Source organism: Ornithodoros turicata, chromosome 9 (assembly GCF_037126465.1).
Source record: "Ornithodoros turicata isolate Travis chromosome 9, ASM3712646v1, whole genome shotgun sequence".
NCBI classification, from domain to species: domain Eukaryota; kingdom Metazoa; phylum Arthropoda; class Arachnida; order Ixodida; family Argasidae; genus Ornithodoros; species Ornithodoros turicata.
In genome coordinates this window covers 9,662,707-9,687,684 of record NC_088209.1, presented here as the reverse complement: position 1 = coordinate 9,687,684, position 24,978 = coordinate 9,662,707, and the positions used below count along the sequence as shown (strand labels likewise).

The 24,978-nt window shown below is 44.1% G+C and overlaps 1 protein-coding gene across 1 annotated transcript in view; it reads left to right on the top strand.

Annotated features, from left to right (window-relative positions):
- The window catches only part of LOC135369282 (uncharacterized), a 38,563-nt gene extending 29,307 nt beyond the window's left edge, over window positions 1-9,256 (top strand). The window contains exons 5-7 of the mRNA XM_064602888.1: window positions 1,724-1,770; window positions 2,674-2,760; window positions 9,133-9,256. Of these exons, the coding sequence (XP_064458958.1) occupies window positions 1,724-1,770; window positions 2,674-2,760; window positions 9,133-9,204 (206 nt within the window). The 3' untranslated portion in view covers window positions 9,205-9,256. The remainder of the gene's footprint in view (window positions 1-1,723; window positions 1,771-2,673; window positions 2,761-9,132) is intronic.
- The last annotated feature ends 15,722 nt before the right edge of the window (window positions 9,257-24,978 follow it).

Sequence of the window (24,978 nt, the reverse complement as noted above, 5' to 3'; positions counted from 1 at the left end):
GCACTATAAAGGGTGTTTCAGTTAAATCCCCGGGCTAAATAATTCGCGAACGCGTGCACCAATCAAAGAAAGTTATCTTTTAGAAGTATCTGTCCGACACCGCCTACAAATTGCGCACTGTGCGAATGAGTGAGCGGCAGACATTATTTAAATAAAAACACAAATGAGCTTCCTGAAAAAACATAACTTCTAAAGTAGGGCGCCGTTGGCATTAAAATGGGTACTGCCAGTTTTGGGACCTACGGTGGACACTTTTTAGAGAAAAATTTGCCACCGAAGCGGTCATTAGTTTCAGTAATCAATTGGTTTTGGTTTACATATTTTTGTCGCGGCCGGTAGTGGTGAAGCGCAAAAGGACACACTTCCACTCCCTTATCCACCGATGAATTACGTGTTCTTGAGCTTACTTGGCAATGGGGAGTGTGGAAGTTGCTCACAGATAGCCTGCTTTTAAACACTCTCATTCGCAGACCTCGCACACAGAAGCTTTGATTTTGCAATTTGTGATGTTGCTATTGAGGATTTTAAACATGGGAGTTTGTACGTTGGGACATTGTGGCTTACCCATGATAGCACGCGTCCGACGTGTGCTTTCAAGGAAAGGTCAGAAGTTAGTAAAGTATCAAAATACTTGAACACGGTTGAAATTTAAAGTTGAATGTTTCTGATGAAACAGCATTCAGTCAGCGCTATCCGCTATGACGCCGTAATATATACATGCGCCTATACATGTGCTTAGGTTCAGTTTCATGTCCCACTGTTCGCACATGATATTAGTTTGTTATAAGCATGCTGGAGCGCATCGTCTTCTATAGTATTCTCTATAGAGGAGGCTATAGAGTACCCTATAGATAGGAAGATGACCCTAACCGATAGGCAATAATGAATTGGGGCCGATAACCCTAATTCCTTCTCTAAAGAAGAGGCTATGACTGGAAATTAGTCATGAGCAAAGAAACGTGCAGTTGAGGAAACAGAGCGAGGTCATTAATCTGGACTAAGAAGAGCAGCACATTGGTATGTCATTTGAGTCGTGACCGTAGAATAGTTGGTGCTGCGACCGATCGACTAAAGAGTATTCCCACCAAGTCGGCGTATGTTGGCCATTGCTGCGATTATGTAGGTTTAACTAGGGTCACTAAATAAGGTACGCTTCAGAGTATCGACACTGAGGCAAGAGGGCGAATTGGAGCAGCCATGTTGTTTCCGTTTGACCTCCAGCGCCATGCACGGAGCTCTCTTCGAAGTGTTGCCTTCTTCCACTGCGGAACTTCAGCTTCATCTCTTTCTACTGCCGAAGTAGAGGTGGCGCTGGAGGTCAAACGGAAACTACATGGAGGCTCCAACCCTCCATTTTGCCTCAGTGTCGATACCCTGAGCCGATGCCTGAGGTGCAGCTTATTTAGTGACTCTATGTTTAACAGCAGAAGCGGACGAGGTACAGGAGGAATGCCTGCGAAATATCTATGAAAATTTGACCCGCTTGTGATCCCTGAAAGACAAAATGTATTAGCGCAACCATGGCTGCACGTAATGTAGTTGTTTATAAGTAGAGTCTGGCGTGGGTGGGAATTCCAACCCCGCACGTGCAGGCCCGCTACCCGCACCAGACCCGCAAGACGCGCTTTGTCGGAAGAGAATCCAGCACCCGCCAATTGGCCACGGTGTGCCTCGAAACGTTACCGAACTAAGTCACCTTTAAAAATATCCATTTATTTTGCAGCGCCCAACAAAACGCTGCCATGCAAGCATGGACACGATTACTTGTATGTAAGTATTCATAAGCAAACTACTGATTTTCTTGACTTGCCTCATCAGAGCTGTTCCGATGGGGGGGATGAGAGGCTCCGGGAGGTAGGTTTGGCCAATAAAATGAGATTTAAGAGAACTTTGAGCTCGCAAGTGCATATGAGCTCTTTCTTTTTGATTACAGGGCGTCTAGTTGAGGGAGGGGTGCGGGGCAATTCGCGTAATCGTGCCCCGGGTGGAAGCTAACCTCGGGACGGCTCTGGGCCTCATTGATACACGTAACGCGAAAAGAAGACCGCACGTAACCACAATAAATTTAGCAAACTTTGGGGCCGTAAACCATTCATGTAGGTCATTAAGTACAGCAACTCGTGAGTCCTCATTCAACATAACGGCTTTAGCAGTGGACTGAGTACAGCACATCGATGTGAAATAACATGTTTCCTATTCGTCTTGGAGTAATTCTGAAAAAAGAAAATAAATTTGTTATTTCAAGGAAATACTTTGGGTCCATTACTACCCTTTTTTCACTTCACTCGGAACACACACTGTGATTCGTTGGCAAGACTGCGAACGGAGCAAAATGGAAGTGTATATACCTAACTCCGAGAACAATCTCCTTCGAACGTCATGTTGTTGATAGCTCTCTTACTCTGTAGTAACTTCGTCTTGCCTACCCCATTGCATTTTTTTTTTCTGAAGCATTTTTCACACTGGGTTATCAAACACTACAAGTACAGTGTCACTAACGTAAAAGCAATTGATATCATACATTTAGATTAGGTAGTTTGTTTTCTTCTCAAAATCCAATTAGGGGATATCACATTGCAGTGCAAAGGGACCGCCATCGCCTTTGCGTTTCTTTGTGCAGATCGCAGAAGCTCGATATATCTATATGGCTAACCATCATTCACTTGCATGCAGAACAACCGTGGTGCTTTTGGCTGCCAGTATTACTGCTTTAGAAGCCCTCACGAAATCGTCAATCGTCCTGACGAGTACCCTTGCTTGGTAAGCAGAGTTAACGGCCACACTTTTCAACTATTTTCACATTCGCAAAGTCCACTCTCAGTGCAGCATGACAACAATGTGAAATGCTACAGGAAAGCCTACTGCAGCATTTGGGGCGCAATGAAGTTCTAAAGCGTGAGAGCGGTAGTAGGAATCCCATATTAGTGTGAAATTGCAAGGTTTCGACTTGGTTCGTTTCGTCGCCATTGAGGAGGTGGCGCTGAAGACGGTTGAGGATGAAAACAAAAGTGGGAGATGGGGGACTTCATACAGCAACTTGCACGTCCGCTAAAGGGTATGAAGCTAACATTTACAGGTGGCATGGAGCGTTGTGCATGCAACCGCGGTTCATCCATGACGCGTAGCGGTGGACATGTGTGAGGTCAACTTCCCTTATAGTGCTAACTCAAATAAGAGAAGCGGCAACCAATAGTTGCAATTATCCTGACTTGCATGACAGGTACAAACTGAAAAAAAGACGAGAAGTCTGCGACACAACGGTTTCTTCGAATTCTCCAAGACAGTTGTTTTCCAAGAAATTTTTGCCCCGGCCAGGAAAAAATCTCGACTGTTCCCAGTATGGTTTCAGTTGAATCTGGGCTGATTCCAGTTGAATCTGGATGGTCCCAGAACGGTTCCAGGTGACTGTGGATGGCCCCAGCTCGATCCCAATTGCGGTGACTGGTTCCACTTTGGTGAAATCAGTGGCATTACTCTGGTCTCGGATGGCTCCAGTAGTTCCAACTGGAGCCTCACGGATACCGATTTGTTCCCGAAATGGTCAGTTAACCCACTTGAGATCTCAAGCTCGGCAGCTCCCCCCTTTGTGATCTCATAGGGGAAGAGTCCACTGTTGTCATATGCTCTTCGGGTTCTCATTTATTGATTACTTTGATCTATTTTATCATATACATGATCTCTTTTTGTTGCTTTATATCCAGTTGCATCTGCGATAAAATGTGTGCTGTAACTTCAATTCGTACTTGCCTTGTATTCCAGGTGAATATCATAAGCGCCAGCAAAATTTCAATATACATATATTCCAAAAATCACAGAAACTAAGCTAAGTACTTCGAAAAAGAAAAAAGGAAAGAAAAAAAAAGGGAATATGTAATTGCAGAGGCCGATGGCCGGTGCAATGACTGTGAGTGCGCCGCTATACGGCGGACGCCTTTGAATTCAAATTCAAACGGCAAGAGGGCGAGAGTGTCAGTCGGAACTTGGAAGCAGCGTCGCAACAAGTTGGTTTTGTCTGCGTTTGCCGCGGCAGGGATTGTGCATCTCTTGTGCAGTATTGGCGTGTGGTTTAGTGCACTTTCTAAGAAAATGCGATGACAATGATTCCTGGAAACGCATCGTGGATATCCCGGAAGGGTTTGTACACTAAGAAGACATAGGTGGCATTCGTGGAAGAAACGGTACGATGAAATGCAAACGGATCGCGGATAGTGCTTGTTCTGATGTTAGGAGGTACGAGTGCTCACCGTGATGCTTTGATTACGATTAACTAGATGTGTCGTTTTTGAAAATTAAGAAGAAGAGAAACAGTATAAGTGTCCAAAGATTCTGAACGTATGGTGAAGAGGAAGGGGTATATGCCGCGACCTTCATCAAGAACAGGGGTGTCATCTGGAAATACATGATGTGAGGTCGTCATCGAAACGTCACGTTTCCTGTGTACAGTGAGCGCACCGCAGTCAGTGCAGGCATATGCCCAGTCTAGACATAGCGAGTGATCACATATACGGAAACTGGAATACCGGAATACTGGAAGACTGGAAACTTTTGCTACCATTGAGGAGTTTTTTTGACAGTTTGTAGGTGCGGGAAATTTATTTTTTGAATTGAACGTTGAAAATTGCAAGCGAACCTTACTTCTGTTCTTTTTATTTGTTCTCCAGAAATACGAAGTCTTCCACGGATAACCGCAGAACCAACGAAACTAGGCATAGTATCGCAACAGAAGTAGTCGAACAAAATTAGTAAAAAAGTACGCTTTAGTCCTGCCTGCTTGATTTTGGCAAAGAAGTGCGCGCGAGATGTGCGTCTAGACAAGGAAGTCTTCCTGCCTTCATTTGTTTTGCCTTCTTTGTGATAAGTCCGTTGCCACCAGTGTCAAGGTCAAGAGGCGGGAACACTTCTTCCGCTCCCCACAACTTCTGTGTGGTCTTCTTTGCGACAATCAAGCAGGCGGGGCTAAAGCGGCATTTTAACTATTTTTAAGACTCTTTCTGTTGTGATATTGCGCGTAGGTTTTGTTGGGTCTGGAGTTATCCGTAAAGGACTTCACGTCAAAAAAAAAAAAAAGAGAGAGAGAAAACAGTGAGGGTCACTTGGCAATTTTCAAAGTTGAATTGAAAAATCAATTTTCCTCAATTAAAAATTGTCAAAAGCCTTCCTAAATGGCGGCAAAAGTTCCGAGAAGGTAACTGCCGAAAGTCCCACAGTCCTCTGGCCAGTACAGAAATCAGCACAGTACAATCCTCAAGCCAGTGGTGAATTAGAATTGTTGTATCACTTGTGGAAACCCGTGTTTCCACAACCTCGGAGCGTCAGTCCGTCCGTCCGCTCCGTCGCCGAGGGAGACACAGCAAGCAAAAGGTTCAAGCAAAAAAACAAAGGTTTATTCCATGACTTGCAGTGCGAAGTAAAGCGCAGCCAGCAACCGCCTCAATCCTGCCCAACCGAAGGGAAGAGGCCCGTATCCCCCTGTGCCGCGTGTTTTTATCCACTCTTCTCTGCCCCGCCCCTCTTATCAGAAGGAACGTTCCGGAAGCCACGAGTGTTGTGCCCCCACACACTTCAGGCGAAACAGCCCGTATACTACGCAGCAGAGATGTGAAATTACTTGACAAAAGGAACTCGTTACCAGTAAGCTACCGTGCAAGAAATGTAACGAAGTTACTAGCGAAGATACACGTAATGAAAATAAACCTTAAGTTCCTAAGCTACTTCAGAAAAGTAAGGAGTTACTTTCAAGTTACTTGCTACCAGTGTGATACATGGCGGCACTACTAGTAGCGCCGCTACCGTATTCGCATTTTTTTTTTCAGTAGCGGAGTCGCGATCGCGCTACATTTCTAGTTGGTAACGAGAAACGTATTACCGCTACAAGCAGCGCTACTACTCCCCAGTAAACCAAAACGTCTAATGAACATCCAGAGGATGGTACAGAGTGGTCATTTGGGATGTCCAGTAGATATCCAGATATGTCCACTTTACCATCGATAGATGTTCGATGGATCGTCGGAAGCTCGTCCATAACTGTACAAATGCATGTCCTCTAGATATACCTGGACGTGTACCTATACAGACATGTTTGCGAGGCATTGCGTCTAATATACGTCCTATCGATGTTCCTACCGGATTGACATACGGATTGCAGATCTAATTTTTCCGTTATTTTTTGTGCATGAACAGCGCAAATGCTGTAGCCGTGGCAGTACACCACCCGACACAGCTTGGCCATTTCTCAGTGGCCTCTCTTGGTGTACTGGATGGAAGATGTACTAAAATACGAATTGTTGCTGTATGTTTTGTTAGGGGGCGATAACGTTTGTAGCGGTGACGAGGATGTGTTTCTGCAATTATTATGTATGCCCACAATGAGTCAACTGTCCGCTAACATTTCTGCTATTCCTTCCTGAGAAATATTGTGTTTGTAATTCAGGCTACTTCCTATGATGAGGTTACCTACTGAGTGGAGCTGTCAAACTGACAGTTTCCTGTGTTGGCGGAAGAGTGCTACGTAGATACTTTGCAGAGAGCGCGAACAAATGGAATAACTTGCTTATATTTGTTCGCCAATTTCTCACGTTCTCGCAAGATCGATTCTCTTTCATCTAGCACTATACGTAAAAATTAATATTGAATTGGTAGTCGTACGTCTATATTACCGTATGTTAATCCGATAGGAACATCGATTGGACGTATATTAGACGTCGTGGCGCCTCACAAACACGTCCACTGGACGTGACAAATGTCCAGCAGGTACATCCAGAGGACATGCATTCATACAGTTATGAACGAGCTTCCGACGATCCATGGAAATCCATGTAATGTAATGTGGATATTTCTGGATATCTACTAGACATCGCAAATGCCTTAGATGTTTGGATGTGTCTGGTATGTCTAATATATGTTTATGGTTTACTGGGGCCGCTACTCTTTTTCCGCTGCCGCTACTTTTCATAATATGGAAGGCGTGGAGCACAGGGAGAAAAAATGAGCTAACGATGTGTCTCAGCGATGCCACTTCAAAACAGAGGGGTGGCCACCACAAAAAAAAAATGACGACAGAGAAAAAAATAAGAGAAAAAAGTTTCTACATTCTTGGATTGCTAACTTTTATAAGCTGAGTGAAACTGAATACTTCGGAATATAATTTGTGTTATTCTGTGCATTTTCTAACATTTCAGCTCACATTTGCGAAACAAATTTCGTTTCTTAGTTCTGGTATCTGGCATAACACTGTTTTGCCCAATATACTTTTTAGTTGTTGACCTTTCTGTAGTTAATTCAGATCTTGATCTCACAATGGGCGACGCAAGGCTTTTCAAAATAGTTTTGATATACAAAAACTATACGAATGTCTGATAACGCAAAAAAGCTTACATTTGTGAGCTTCATTAGGGAGGAATTTGGTGATTTTGATCTCGTAATATATTCTGGAACGGAGCAAAAAGCAATTTTATGTTCTGGGGGTTGTCCTCTACGCACATATCGTAGAACCGTGCCGAGTTTTTTTTTTTAATTTCGTGTTAGCGCCGCGAAGCAACTGTGGCTATGAGCGGCGTACAGTCGTGGACAGGTGGAGAGAGGACAGCAGGAAAGGAGTGGGGGACAGGGAGTTAGTATGCGTCCTGGGCCTACCTCAGGAGGAACTTCTGAGAAGACTTCAGAAAACCCAGGGTAAACCTCAGGCAGCACAGCAAGTGACAGAATTCGAACCCGTGTCACCTCCCAGTCTCGGCGTGGAAAGCGATCATCCTAACCACTGTGCCACGGGAGCTGGTGCAAAGTTTTGACACTACTATAAAATGCGCTCTGTTATTGTAAATACAATGCTCGTCGTTAAGATGACCGACACCCGAGCCTCCTAATGTACACCAAAACAAAATTTGTAACATTCACCGTGTAACAACGGGGGTGTGAGAGGCGCCGCGCACTTACCGAAGAAAAGGAACTTGGAACTTTTTGCGAGTTACTTCGACAAACTTTCCTAAACACGAACGAGTTATTCAAGAAGTTACTGGAGCTCCAAAGTGACGAGTTAAGTAAAAAGTTGTCGGAAAAGGTAGCCTAGTTACAGTAACGATCTAGTTACCCCCAACACTGCTACGTAGTACGTGCATAGTGATGTATTGATTATTTTTTACGGCTCAGTGTATGCCTTTAGTGCAATAAACAATATTTACTTCAACAACATGCGCATTTCTACGCGTTATCTTCAGTCATGCATTCAGTGGTCCCAGCTACTAAGTGGCCGGAATCAGGGTCATTTAACAGCGGGAACCACTGGATCAGTTCCGCTGGTTCCGTTTCAGGTGCTACCATCATGAAACTGGTTCCGCTTCCAACTGGTCCTAGTCAGTGAATGGTTCCACACTCCAAGTGGTTCCTGTCCGATAATCCACTTCGAACTGCTCCATCTCCAGATTTTTGCCTTTGTGTTGGGGATGAAGAGTGCTTCCAATGACATCTTATCTGTAAAGGACAACACAGTTATGGAATGTAGTTTCCAGCTTTGCTAGATCTCGATCGTGAGCTCAAAGCCTCCCATCCCGAAGCCCACTAGCATAGCCACACAGCTTGACACCCGACTAGCACAGAGGGCGCCTTCACAACGGTTTTCGCAAAATAAAGTGATGCTTTCTTTCTGAAAACTTCCAAGGGAGCCACAAAACACGTAAATATAAATTTCCATCCCCGTGAAGCACGTAAAGGACCACCACTGCAACTCAGTGTTATTTATTTAAGCACGTAAATGATGTCATCGTCGGAAAAACGTGTGAGCGCTCCATGCTGCGATTTTCAACTGTTTCCCTGCGGTTGCCTCTCGTGATATTTCGTTGGCAACGCATTCGACAACCGATCAGATACAGCTCATGGCGGTGGTTAGAGTCAGATGTTCGGCTGGTCACTCTGTTTGGTGGAGCAGTATTTTCGCGACCACTCGACAAGAATTGCCCTCACCGGGGGCGCAGGATTCCACAGGAAGTTTTCGTGTGTTTGTGTAATGAATGCTGTTGGTGGCTATTCTGGTATTCCATATTGGATACTACACATTGGCATCCCATATTAAGAGCCGCAGAGCTGTACGAAATTCCTTCAACAATACTTAACGTTTCTTTCCTCATGGTTGTGTTTCAGAGACCGGACACTACAGTCAAAGGCGGATGTGGCGGTGGTTACTGCAAAACTGACAAGAAGCCCGGAACTTGACCGGGGACCTACTTCCGAATGATAATTCAATTCTGAGCATGATGTTCTTGCAAATTATAAAACACAAACATTCTCCTCAGAAGTTGCTTCCTGTTTTTTTTTAAAGCCTAGTCCTTGGCATCTTGCTTTCGCATAAGACGTGCACTGCTTCAACTAACATAAACCACATCACAACCTATTCATGGACTGATCAGAACAGACTTCAGTAAATATCCTAACATCTTGTAACATATGCAGCTTTTTCCTCATCAGTTCAACGAACCTAAGGAATAATGTCTTCCCAAGCAAAATGTCTACATGATGACACGTGTGAATCAATATTTTCCCATCGCGAGGCATCATTGCCTCCCGCCAGCGCACCTAAGGGACTTTTTCCAAACGCGAAGGAGCTTTAGCTTCGTTCAGTGGCACAATGGCCGTGAAGGTTCGTAGAGGTCGTCGATGTTTCAGTCCGAAAACACATTCATTCAAAAGCATGTAATCCGGTCGTGCCTGAACCGTTTAATTCCAATGGTATCTGATCCAGATCATAGATATGGACAAAAATTCAGTGGCGATTTAGCGGTAGATGCGAGAGAAGGGCGTTAGCATTAAGCAGGGAAGGGTAACGGTAATGGTAACGGAAACAGAAACGGTACCGAAAATTACCGAAATTGGAGATGTAACGATAACGGAAACGCATACCGCGCCACGGTCCTCCATTACTGGAAACAGCAACGAAAACGAAAATTATCACGCAGTATTGAATTCGGGTCATGGCTATTCCTGTTGTGCGATGACATTTGGGTGACTTTTCATTTTTTGCCCTTGTATTTTGATGACTTCATTCCCTGTAACGCTCTAAATACTGCGCGGGAGCATGGGTGGTACGTGGAAGCCGTGTCTGCCTCGGCAGGGCTCAAACATGTGATCCTGGACGCGATACCACCTGAGCCACGACAACAGAAATCAATACTTCGCAGAAATACATTTGCGGTAACGTGTAACCGAATTCAACATACAGAACAAAATTAGAAACGAACGGCTGAGCCACACCGTACACGTTGTTTCAAAACCAATCTTACATTGTAGTGGAAGCGAGAGGGGCCCCACGACCTACCGTACATCATCTTCCACGTCATGAGGTTGCTGAAATTCCTCTTGCCCTATGTTCCATATAGACTGAATTGCTGTGCAACATTATAGTTCAGGAGACGTAAGATTATACGAGACGTGCATTCTTCTGCAGAGCTACCTCCTATGGACTTGAACTACTTCATCTGAATTTGTAAAGAAGAGCATCACATTGATATTAATTGTGCACAGTCTCCCTATGTTGTGAAATCCCAAGCACGCTACGATGGCATGTGATTAAGGTAAACAGCAAAACTGCCCAATACAATGAAACACATATATACAATTTATGAGGCATAGGAATCGAGCTGTGTGACATTCTGGCTAGAGATTGACCGGTAATTATATTGTCACTGCGCAACTTCCATAGTTTTCGAAATTTGCCATCACCACACCACACATTTGAGCAAACATCGCCATCACTGTTGTGGGAGAGGTCGATAATCATTACATCAACCTCCCAGTTTTACTTTTCAGTGTCCACAGTTCATTGCATGTGTAGGTGTGTCTATGGTCCTAAGAAGCAGAGTCTCGAAACAATTCCTACTGAATTCAGTGTAAGGATGCGGAATTACGAAGCAGACCACGCAGCACAGAAAGCAGATAACAGGGTCCTGTGTGAAACCATCAAGGACTGCCCATGGTTGGACAAATGTAGGTACTAGGTAGCCCGAGCGGGGGACGGACGGAACCTCGAGCGAGACGGTCCGTGTGAATCTCTAATTCTGGCCTCAATAAAAAAATACAATGTTGTCAGTGAGAAAACTAGACCAGGAACCAGCTGTCTGCTTGATGTGTGTTCAATTGCAATATTTACGCTTAATTACCAATAAAACAAGGTAGAACGCATGAAACGCTTGGCATAGAATGCCAATCATCAAGAGGAGGCTCGCATGCTTCTGGATTTATCATATCTTCGTTGTTCCTGGCTTACCGTGGTGATGTTCCCCATTTTGTACAGCTGATGATGACTCATTAAGAGCCCCTGGGACATCTGGTACATACCGTGGCAAACACCTCAGCGAATGATCCCCTGAAACGCAGCACAAAACTTCCTTCAAGTGAAAATCAGTAATACTGACAATTTTGCTTCAAAAAGAACAACTGTTTTCGAATAACTGCAAATAGACCACATGCTTCTAGTAACTAGCACTCGGAGAATTCAAAGGGCTCTGGAAACGCACATGATGTACTGCTTTTTGCTTGTGCTCTAGTAGCAGTGCTGTCCGAGGGTGAAAATTCTGTCGAGGCAGCCTTTGGGTAGGTGTGGCCACGAGCAACTAAAAAATAAAATTATGTTTTGATTATTAACTGCTTCACACCAACTGCAAGGTTTTTTTTTTTTCATATGCACAATGTCAAGAAAGATTAAGACAAGTAGAAGCTTGGCACAGGTTACGACGCCAGTCTACCAAAAGATAATCGTAGCTTTTGATGCACTAGAGGAAAATGTCTGGAAATGCGGATATACCCGGAACATGCGGAAACACAGAATATGTATCCGCAAACAGCAGAATTGGCTAGGTAGCCTAGATGAATAACATTGTCGTACCTGAGACAAGGAAGTGGTATTTAACGTCACCAAAGCTGCTGGATCAGTTTTTCTAATTATAGTTCTCACACAGTTCTATCTCTTACCATGCTCATCATTACTTCCTCCCGGATACAGGTTTCCAAGCTGTGCTGTGGTAGTGTGCCCAGCATCTATATGATATTGAAGCAATGTCGTTGTGAGAATGTTATGCCACGATATGCATTTACCCGTGCGGAACGTTAACTGGAACTATTCTACACTGTGGACTCACTTCCGTTTTGGTGGCCTGACAAATCTATGTATGTGGGAGGAGTGGGGGCCTTGGTGGTACATCAGCAAAGTTTTCCGGATCTGTTCTCCATTCTTGCTGAGAAGCTGTCTGGCTATACCAACAATGACTGTCTCTGGCGTTTTTTTTTTTTTTTGTTCCGTTTCGCATGTCCAAGTTCCGTATCGCTTGACAAATCGGACGTTACCTCCGCTTTCTTAATCTTCCTTTGTGCCTCTTCGTATGTGCCTAACACGAAGAAGATAAACTAAGTGAGCACTTTGACACCGTATAAATATCCGCTGTACTGAAGCATTATATTCATGCAACAAATTCCATGGCATACCGAAAGAGCATATCATGATACAGCTGTGCACGGTCCAGTTTGGTTGTGGCCTTTCACCCTTCGCAATTAACTGTCGGAGCCTTTTAGAGTCTATTTCACTTGGCCAGAAGCACCGGTCTCCGTCGATCCAATTAGCATGCACGATGGCAATGCTGTCATCCTCGTTGGGGAATTTCAGGATGAAAGATTTGTTGGTTCCTAGTAATAAGTGCTGTGACCATAGAACAATATACAAAAAGTGAAAGCGACAAAATGGCGCCGGCTACCGAGAATGCAACAGGGGAAACACTGCCAACTTATTTTTGAATGGCAGTCTCAAGCACTTTTGACAGACATTTGTTAGTGGCCAGACAAGTTTAATTTCAAGCAGCGATGATTTGCAGGGATGCTCATACAGGTCTGTGGTGTTGATAACTCTTCTTCCAATCAAAACAATCTGTCTTGTAGTGGAGCTGATTGCAATATTTTCGATTCGCATGATTGATCCGTCAACCATTATGAAGTATTCTTGCGCTTGGTTGCTCTCAGCGTGAGCTTCTGAGGGATAGTCACCTTTTTACACTCTGGCTCCAGACAGCCAGCAGGAAGTGGCCCAGAATTATGCTGGATTGCATACTGAGGTGCGAGTGACGTAGAAGAGCTGGTTCTGTGAGGAATTCTTCTTTCTTCCATCACACGATTGTGAAGTTGCTCCAAAGGGCGTTCAGGCTTCCTTAAGATTCGTTTGAGGCTCTGCATGTAGTTTTCAAACGGGGAAAGCGCTCCATGTGTCAAGGGCACCATGTTCACTTGTCAAATGAATCAAATTATGAACGTTGCGGCACACGTTTTCGACCCCATACAGAGAAACAAACACCTGCACAAAATGCCTCAGTAAGTTTTCGGCGTAATCCACATACGTCTCGCAAAAAAAAAAAAAAAAAAAAGGGCTGCACAAGACTGTAATAGAGCTTTTGAGAGTAGCACCACTGGGCCCGTGTAAAGGAGCAGCACTCTAAATTCCGTTTCCTTCCAACGATCCATGTCACTCACTTTATGGGGCGTCCTTCCAAACACAGAGCAAACATACGCTTCAATCTTAAGTGACTCAAGATTTATTAGGTCCTTGACTGTGCTTCCCAAACGATAGGCTTTATCGCCTTTAAACCCGATAGGCTTTATCGCCTTTAAGCTGCCTCTGCAGCTTTTTGCTGTACCTCTCTTTTCCTTTGGAAATAAATACGAAAGTAAAAAAAACAAAAAAAAACACAGCATCAAAAGTTTCTGAACGACGCCGAGACACACCAATTGCGTGTGATCTAATGGCACTGCCTTCACTAGATTAATCGGTAACTCCCTTAATATTGTGTCATTAACGTGATAATCTGCTTGTTCACGATTTCGGAAACTCTCATCAGTCCTTAGCTGCGCATTGATGTCGGGATAGCACACACGACCGTTCTGATAGCTGCCTTCTGTAGTGCATTTCGTGCACCCAAAATATGCATTGTGTCTTTTAACTCCCAGTACGTACGCCTCCGCTGGTGCGTCACAAACAATGCCCGCAAGTTTTATATGCACAGTACTGCTCTCGATGTGGACACCATTTACCAGGACTTCATTGAGCTCCTGGACAAAAAAGCTGAGGGAACGTGTTTGCGCAAATGTTCTTACACTTGCCGTAGCACACCCCAATTGGGAATGCGCAGGAATCACTGTAATTTTTCACTTGACACAGGATAGGCCAAAATTGGTCCTTTGTGCTTTTAGACAGTGGTAGGCCGTCAACATTAACATTTATGCTGACTTCGTCAGGTATAAGGGACTGCCCCTTGAACACATGCTGTAGGCCAATTGAAAGGCCAAAATTACAGTATTTTCCGTCTCCCATCGTGGTGTCACCAACGGCCTGGCGTGGTGTCTGCAACATACTTCTTGCACAAGTAGGAAGTCCAGCTAACGACGGTTGGGACCGTAAGATGCGCGTTTTTTAAGGTGTGCATACGGTGTCGCACGCTCGACTGCCCATTGCCTAAGTCGCTGCTCGAATGGCACATCATCGGGCGGTTCACCGTCAGAAACCAGTGCAGTTGTAGCAGGACTAGATTCTCGTTCAAAATTGGCATCCTCGTCGCGTTGTTCAACCTCTGCAGTAGCTTGTGAAAAATCGAGTGTACTATCTTGTACCTCTGTGCCGACAGCTACGCTAGCTCCTTCTGATACAGAGACGGCCGGACTTACAAAGCTGTAAAGCACTTGTGTACCCGGCGGGGAGGTAATGATATGTAAACTCTCCTGAAGCGCCTGTCTCACGCGACGGTGAATAGTTGTTTTAGACTGCAACATGCCGCAAATGGTAACCTCTCGTACAAGCAAGCACTCACATTGGAGCTGGCCAAGAATGATAAACGCTTCTAAAATTATTACGCACACAGCTATAGAAACTCAAGAAATCAGCAAATGCAAGCTTGAAGAAATTACGTACCTTCCTTGCCGCTCATTACTCTTGTTTGTAGCTCTGTCGGCTTGTCACCCAAACAGATGTACGTTCAGTGAGTCAATATGGAGGGCATACTAACAGTAAGGAAACCCGTTTTTCCGCCACATTCAGAATGCAGTTTTAGTCAGCCGTAGTACCGTACTGGAGGATATGCACACTCATATGAGAAAATTTTTAACTTGCTTCCGTCGATATCGTAATGCTACCTTTTTTTTAACAGCAGACCACACTTCTTTTTTTTGGAGTCTTTAAGTAGATCAACAGTAATAAAACGCCACCATCTGTCGGCCTTTCCAACGACCATCGACATATGGGGCAGGCCAAGCGTCCTCCCTTCCCACTCCTGTCATTCTCCTCTCTCGGTGGCTGTCGCAGAGTGAGGGCAATGGAAATCCCGTCTTCGCACGTCGAGGTACGTGCTTTGGACTCGGTGACGTCCCCGTTATAACAAAAAAGAACCAACTGTGAAACGTACTTCTAGGCGCATCGCAGAGACGTCTGAGGGACATGTTTTTTTTTTTTTTTTTTCAGATGTCCTATCGAGGTTACGTGTTGTCTGGGAAGATGCACTCATCAAAATGTGAGATTCTGCAAAATAAGACATACCAAGAATGCTGCTAGACACATGTGTAATGGGCCATTTACTCTGGGCTGTTCACACTAGAATATTGTCGTCGCACAGAAATGATGTTTTGAAACGTGCTTCAGGCCCTGATAGTGTCAGGCCCAGACACTGCCCAGCAAACCATATATATCCAGAAAACGTCTACAGGATATCGTATTTTGGACGTTGGGATATCCCACGGACTTTGCCACAGAGCCCATTTACATCCCCGAGACGTTCTGTAGACTAGCACTTCTTTGTCATTTGTAGATCCTGCGAATATTTCGGGAACGTCTTTTTAGGATATATGGACGTACGTGGGACATCATGCAAGCAGGACCAAACATGCACTTGCTTTTAGTTGATACATATCTGACATGACAACACCACTCTGGTATGTATGTAAATATATATGTATTTGCATAGGTATTATGTACAATGTTAATTTTTTCGTGTGTGTTGAAATAAATGCCTCGAACATCAACAACAGGTCAAAAATTCGGGGAATGTAGTAAGCCCTGCCAGCGTTCGACCAAACTCTGACGCATGGTCCACCAAGGCTGACCATGCTACCACACGTGCTTCCACCCCAAAAAGAAGAACAGGGTCCCTTTTTTGTCCCATTCACCGCGTACGCGAATTTGAAGGGAGCATTCACAACCGTTTATGCTGACAAAATGCCCAGAGCTTATACGGAAATAAAGGCCTTCGGGGCAAGTTCGTTATGTATTTGGTCCGTGATACACTTGTAACGGTGAGGAAGTGCTTCTCTGCAATTAACCCGTGAATCTGCAGAGACATGGTATAACCAATAACGTTTCTCACATTCCTTCATGCCAGGTACTGTGTTTTTAATTCAAGCTATTGACTAAAATGGGATTAGCTGCTGGGTGGAGGTATAAAAGTGATCAAGTACCACTGTTCCTTGACGATCGTTACGGATATAGATAAATACTTTCACGGCTAGCAGCACGCGAACGATAGAAATATATAGCGATTTTGCTTGTTCCCCCATCCAGTTAACGTTTACAGAAGTTTTTGCTTGCTCTCAGCACAACAAAAATGTGGCTGTCGTAACAACCCAGCAAACCAGATACATCCAGCAAATATCCGTAAGATATCTCGCCCGGGACGTTTGGATATCCAGTAGAGTTCGCCACAGATCCGTTTTACATCCATGCGATATCCCTGCGACTAGCATTTCTGCCATGTTTGTAGATCCACTGAAAGTCCCTGCGACGTCTGTCACAGATATTTGGATATAAACGGGAGATTACGAATATCGTACATATTTTGCTTTTAACAATTTTGTGCATCAGATATTTAGTGTTTGTAGAGTGCGTAGAGACCACTGCAACTGTGTTCCAGCAAACAATATTTATTGTGTGTTTTAACCCATTTGATACTATTGGGAACAAAAACATTACCTTAGCCTAACAGGATTCATCACAGTACAGCAACACCGTGGGACACGCCAGCATAAGTGCCGAACCCTGCCCGCCTCACTTGGACCACTTGGAAAAACCCGCAGTAACCTCTATTTGCGAGCTGGATGGAACATATACTGAAATACAAATCGTTACACACACGTTCGTTAGGGGTAGCGTGGCGTAAACCATTTGTAACGGTGACGAGGATTTATCTTCGCAATTCCTGCGTTTCTGCATCAACCCACAGTATACCCAACAACATTTCTGACATTCCTTCCTATCAACTACTGTGTTTTTAATTCAGGTTACCGTCTCTATAAGGACAAACAAATATTTCCTGGATCTCCCATAGACATCCCTAGGATCTGCAGGCAGCTTGTCATGGGACATTCAAACATCCAGAGCGCGATATCCTTCCAACATACCAGGGACATCTGTTGTTTACTGGAGTAAGCCCAAAACGCAATGAAACTGTGCGATATCCCATAGATATCCTATGGATGTCGAGATATTCAGGACGTTCGCGACCTTGTAGGGATGTCCCATGGATATTAATGGTTTGCTGGGAAGATGCCATAAACTTCACGTTTATTCCCATATCTTCAGTCAACGTCCTTGCGACGTTCCTGTGACGTTCAACCAGCGCCCAAAATCTCGTGTACTGGATCTTTTATGGGTACCCAAGGGGCCTCCAGGCTTTTCCTCCATTCAAATGTCCAAAGCGCGATATCCTGCGGACGTAGCTAGGACATCTGTGATTTACTCGATAAAATAGAAACGCGAATGCCGTTCTGGGACATCCCACAGATATTGCATGGATGTCCAGATATTCAGGACGTTCATAACCTTGTAAGGATGTCCTAGGGATATTAGTGGTTTACCGGGATGGCAGCAAGGGCCCGAAACTCGCCAGTTCCTTTGCGGGATAAAGTGAGGCGCTTCATGTGTTTCACGTCATCGGGCGTCAGAAAACGTCATAAATTGAACGTCATGGAGACATCCGGTGGCTAGTGATTACTGATTGCTTCCCATGATGATCAATTCATTTTCTGAGCGATGATCTCCATTTTCAAATTTGATCGCGGGCGCTCAAACAGGCGACAGCGCGGCGCCCGCGCCGGTTGGAGTCGGCGTCCACGGAACCGCCTGCGTCCATTTTGGACGGCTCTTGTTGTGTAGCGGTTGGGTTGGACTGTGAGTTCTAATTTTTCCTGTTTAAAAACGCAAGCTGTATCATGTGAGTGTCCTCAAACAGTCACAGCTTCCAGGGAAGATGCCTGCGCGACATTTCTGCTCTACTTTTTGGTGTAGAAACTGTTCGAGCGTCCGAGCTCCTCATACCCGATACCCGGTCAACGACTGCCGACAGGTATGTCATTTGTCATTGCTTCTTGCCTTACAAGCCCGCATTTACTTGGTCAATTGTGAATAACTTGCTTAACTGTTACCATAAATCGGTACCGGAATACGCTGTGACCGAGACAGACAGCGTTGCTTTGCAGATACGATGGTAGACTATATTTCTTTTCGTGAAACAGTATCAACTAAATGTTATGATTAAATACCCGCCCACGTGGTACTGTATGAAGGTATGACGCTACTGTAAGTCTGGTTTTCGGTCATTTCGCCCGACGTTGACTTAGTATCTGTTCTGCACGTAGCGCAAAAGCCAAGTCAGGCTATTCGGCCTGTTGTAAAGTAGCACAATAAATGTTTTTTTTTTTTACTAAGGTCTCTCATCACACCCCATGGCTGCGAGGTTCTCCCAACCCTACCACCGTTCTTATTTTTCGCGTTCAATAGAATTCTTTCTATTTACATTGCAACTTTCACATGCATGGCTGTATATCTGATACCAATCTTTTTCATCTTGCAGACACTGAGCTCCAGTCCCCAGTAGCAGTCCTTGCCAGAGGCAGTCCGACGTTATCAGGCCTATTCAAGGAAGTTCCAGAGCAATATTAACGTCATGTTGTTTTCGTTCCGCAGTCATGCTGTGCACGTCTTGCTTGCATAACCATATGTCGCACAATAAAATACTTCATGTGACAAAAACAACCAAGGCTCCGTCGAATTCCTGTAACTCTCACTGCATTCCGACAAACGCGAACCGAAAGAATAGTGAATGAAAGAAAAAAAGGAACAACAACAGAAGACGGAAAGCAGAGCAGAAAGGAGAAAAGTAGTGAGAGAGAAACGGATAACACGTCATTTACGTCATTCGCGGCATATTAAAAAAATAGGGTGGCTAGTCCTCAGTGATTCGTGCAGCTCCGGAGGTCACGTGAGTTTCCAGCTACAATAGATTTCTACTACAGCTTCGCGTCCCTGCTGGCAGTGTCACAGACGTACGTGAACGTACTTGCTCGGGATACCGATCCTGCGTTCTAGACAGGTCATGGCGAACAGAAGGATTGCAAGAGAAATAAGTCCGTATTCACCAGCCGACTTGAAGCTTTGGTTTAGTGACGTCGGGTTTAAATCGATCACGTGATCTCTTCGGCTATGAAGAGCGGTTGACCAAAGGGTGACCACAACGCATGCGCACTATTGACATTGGCACGAGATGGTTGAGGGGAGGGAGAACGTAGCAGACGACAGGATTGTGAAGAGGAAGGCTCCCGTTCGTTTTTTGATTATGATGTTAACGGAAGAAAAGTTCAGGCGGCGCTGGCGCTGCTGCAGGTGGCTGCGGATCGCGGTGTCGCTAATCGTCGGTTATGCGTTATGCCTACCTCTGTATTTGTGAATGGCAAGCTCTTGATATGGTCGCTTAAAAGAGAGCGTTTGCCATGTTATTTGAAAGGCAGCAGTAGGTATCCTCGCGCAGGTGATCGTTGTGCTTTCGTCGGTGTTCGGTCGTCGATAGTGGATGCGTATAATAACGTCATCCGCATCGACCATCGCTTTTTTATCGTCTGTTGTGCGGCATGTGTGGTGAACTGCAACGATCAAGAGAGCCTCTCGATTGATGGGGCATTCCAGCAGAGTCTTTTATACGCTTTCGAGCCTGATATCATGTTCGCAACGTGTGTACTAGTGCTTGATCACTGTAGGCTATGTAAACAGAAAGAACACTGATGCAAGGGTGACCTTATCCTGCAGGTGACTCCCATACGCATAACTCGACGTGGTACTTTCAACGTGCCACAAATCTGCAACGCGTTAGACCATCTCTTTGCTGGCTGTGTTTCTTTGTAGTGTGACTCCTACCGAAAACGTACTCATGGTGCTGCCTTGTTTACGTCCTGGGCATGTGTGTGTGTGTTTTTCTTTGTTTGTTTAGCGCTGTTTTCGTCAGTTACCCAGGGCGTCCCTGCTTGTGAGCGTGGAAGTTACCAGTGTCGTGACCCCCTGTTAGTGCGGTGCTGTGCTTACCTCTGATCTCCTTTATTTCTGCATTTCAGCATATAAGATTATTGTACAAATCATTAAGCACTAAATTGATTGTTCTGTTCAGCCAACAAAGATACATCATTACGTTGCGACTGTCTCTTGCTCTGATGAAATTTCACACAATGGGAACATACCTAATGTATATATTTGTCCTTACCTGTCATCAGCTATGATGCACTTGACATCACAGATGTAATAATCGCAAAAAATAAACGGCCACACTTTCATGCCATTACACTGCATCCGAGCCATTCAGAATTTTTAGTTTATTGAGACTGTGTACACAAAATACAGATGTTAAAATGAACCAAATACCTCGTAAAGAAGGATATCTTATACCGGTTTCAATAGTGGTGTTTCAAGGATGGAGTAAACAGGAAAGGACCAAAGAAAACACACACAACAACAGCTGCAACATCAGCCACAAACAAGCCTGTGCTGCCATTTTGTTCAATAATTGTGTTGAGCTTATTTGTTCACTTTGTTTGTTGTTCACTTATTTGTTTGTTGGTTGGGGACTTATCTATTTTTCCATGCTCATTCTTTACACACTGGCATTGTAAGCAATTTCACTGGCATTATCTTCGCACCATTACATGCCAAAACATCACCACCACCAATGCCTAAAAACTCCCCACAGCTCATGCCATGCTATAATACGGCTGCCAACAGCACATCATGCACTAAGCAAGCGTATGAAGGCGGGGTAGTTGGTACGAATTCATTCCGCAGCAGAGAGACGTGGACAGAAGGACGACGACTGCATCATTCACTACGATCTTTGAAATCACTCCTTATTCAGGTTTTTTTTTTAATTTATAAAAGAATTTGCATAGTGATGCAGTTACAGTTATCACTTCACTCTTACACAGATTGTAGAGGACGCTACTAGTTATCTCATTAGAAACGATAACCGCTAGCAGGCGCTGATGTTGAGGGTGTTTAATAAAAGGAACCGGCATGACCGGGGGGCGTGCTTTTTTCTTGTTTTTCTGCCCGCTATCAAGACTGGGTACGTCTGCAGTTACTCGTCAATTCCCAACATTCACTCACCACCACTCAACTTTGACTGTGAAATGACATAAGAGGCCTGTGTGATGCCACGAGAAAGATAATCTCCATTGTACAATTGTGTAAACTTATTTAGGGAATTTTTACTTCAGCAGCTCTTCACCGCTTTCTTGACATTTTTTCTAGTTTTCCAGTCATGCAATAGTTCTCAGACTATTCCCAGTTTTCCATGCTTTACTGGATTGCAGATATCCTGAAATACAGACGATGATTCAAGCAACTCAGCAACTGAGCGTTTGAGGCTTACATGTTTGTATCATCCGTATGTGTGGCCTGCTTCGACTAATTTTCGTTTACACAGATGATAAAGCTATGAAAAAATTATTGCACAGGCTGCATTTCTGCACTGTGCGGTTATGCAGTTTGACTGCGCACCTTTGTACTGAGAGATTGTGCTATTTCTTGAGAAACAACACAGTGGAATACTACAGCAAGGCACACCTAGAGATGCTCATTCTAGCATAAAATCTCAGTGCTACAGCAAACAGCAGCACTGATTATTGATCTGTATCATACCGTAAGGGGAAGTCTGCAGTGGAAAATTGGACGCAATGCAAATAAGCTTATACAAAGAAAAGGATGCAACTTGAAATCATGTGCATCTTAGCTACAATGTGCTGTATTACTTTTATTAAAATTTACATGATTGTATATCTTTCTTCTGCAATTTCAGTTATTTTTTAGCCACATTGGCAGTTTTCACTTTGCAGAAGCCGACATATTGATCCAGTTGTGTCAGCACAAATCTATGCAACTGAACAGTTTAATGTAGTGAGCATGGTGTACTGTATCATCAAGGACAAAGCCTGGGAGCAGATTTATGGGACACAATGCTGAATTTATGGAAAAAAATTTGTAGATGCCTCTGCATGACTAACCACCTAACTTCAGTAATGAGTGGTGGACATGCAGAGTCTTCAGGCAACTTCTGGTAATTAATACATGTCATATGGGAGATGGTTTGCAAGATACCACCACCCAAAGCAACAGTTTCACAGATTCTGGCCATATGCATTACGTTGGCAGACAAGAAGAGCATGTAACTACTTCGGCCCACTTTACTGAACTTTAGCACCCCTAAGAGTGCCATAGAAAATGTGGGGGGAGGGGGGGGTTCTAAAAAGAAACAGTAGTAGTGTCAATTTCCCATTAAAAAGAAATGAAAAATTCCACACACACAACCACAAGATTTCTGAACCTATGGTGAAGCTAGCTCTTACACACACATGTTTTTTGTGGGGCATGGCATGGTGTGCCTAAGCTAATGCCAGTCACATATTTGAATAGCAATAAATTTGTATAGCAATTATTTTCTTCACATATGGCATTGAAGAACGGCTTACCTGAAACAAAATAAATAATCAGGTTTGACACATATACAATCATACGTCACAGGCATTTGGTGCCAGCCATGCAGTGAAAGCAGTGTGCACGAGACGCCACATATTCTCCTGGTGATCATGTGAAGGCTTTCCAACAGTAAATGTATGTACGTGGTATCTTTTATTGCAACAGCATTCAGGCACTGTTTCGAATGACAGATCCATAGATGTTAGAATCATTTGTCATGATGCTGATAACACATTCTTAGTTACACCAGAACTTTGTGACCGTAGTATGCCCATATTCTGTTTATTCTCCACTCACTGCTGTACATTTATGGGTGGAGTGCGAGTCAAGGAAGAGGAGAGCTGGTGTGAAATGAGAGTACCAATGTACAGGACATGTCATACAGCAAAAACCATGGACACTTAGCGTGCACCTGAGCTGGTGCAAGGAGAACAAGTTGTAACATAATTGAAGGTAAAGTGATGTACTACGCATATGCATATTAGCAGGATTTGGTTTGGTTCACTATTTTGTAACTCAGCTATTCAGAACACGTTCAAGACATGCACAACACAGCCAAATTAGAGGGTAGTGTTTCGGGTGTGTTGTATGTTGTTACCGTCAATAAATTTTCCTATTGCAATTAGAGGTATTGTGGCATTTGCGATGAATAGAAGCATGATTGCAATGTGGATGCAGGTGTATATGATAAATCAAGTGGCATGATTCCATAGGGATGTGTTTTTCGATTCTTAAGATTTACCTCAACACGATCAACGTGGCTCCAACCAAAGTTAGCTCGAAAGAAGGGATCCCGACGTTTCGGAGCCGAACCGGCTCCTTCTTCAGGGGTGACGAACTAACAGGGCTAACTTTGGTTGGAGCCACGTTGATCCTGTTCAGTTTCTACCCAACCTTTCTGCACACCTATGTCAAACATGTTCACGTTTAAGATTTACCTGTACAGGATATGAGGCTACACAAAAAGAGTGCACAGATCACACCAGTGTAAAGCTGCAGTGCGTCGAGTAATTTTTAACAGTCTTGCTCACAAAATGATGCAGAACAGCATGCGTACATTTTTGCTTGAAAGAAAAGCCTTGAGCTTCAGGTGACACAAAAGGGACACCATTTTTTGTTTAGCGCTGTATTCACACTGAACAGATGAGCACATGGATAAACTCTGTGACCATATGACAGCTATCAACGACGTAAAAGGAGGAGAGCTAGTGTAACATGGGTGCTTGTTTACCCTGCTTTACTACTGTCGTCTATATCCACACTGAACACATGAGCACAGAAATAAACTATGCGGCCATACAGCAGCTGTCAGTAATGTAAAAGAACGATAGCTACTGTTAACATGGGTGCATGTTCTTCCATGTGCTCGTGTGCTCAGTGTGGATATAAACGGCTGCAGTGGCTGGACAAATCTGTACCCATGTCAACGCAAGCTAACTTTCTTTTGAGTAGTTGACAACTGTCATGTGGCCATGTACAATTTATCCATGCGCTTATGGTGCAGTATGGGGGAACGACATTTCCATTTTGATGTTGCATGAACCAGCTGACTCCTTTATAATTGTCAGTACTATCTATTGATGAGTCTGTAGCCTATGTTTTGTTATATTCATCTGGAAGGTGCTATATGCAGTAATTGCAGTTGATCTAATTTTCAACTTTAAGTGCAGTTCAATGGGAGCAAGAGAGCTTCAAAGTTTCTGTACACATTGCCATTTATTCCTGTGCAATTCAAACGTACTGCAGTACGACACCTCAGATATATTGGTGGAGTCAGCATGTGGAATGTAGCAAGGATTTTTTTTCCTTGTGCGCCATTGCTCACTTATGTTCTCATGTGACCTTGACAACTAATTGAGCAGGATATCCAAAGTGCATGTTTCTATGAAAAAAGTCAGCCTTGTGGAACTACGTAATAGCCTTTACTGTCTGAATATAAATAAAAAGCTCACGAATACAAAGTTGTTGTGATGAATGAGTCCATAGCAGAAATTTTCAAGAGAGGATCTCCAGAATATATGTGCTTATACAATGCAGAAAAGCTGTCGGCTCTGTAAGCTGTGCGATACGAACAGGAGACGCCCTTGCTCCTTTCCTTCTATCTGTTCGGAATGATCTTCAGGGCAGAGAACTGCATATCGCCGTTCGAATCTTGGGCAAAGATTACCCTTCCCTGACTGATA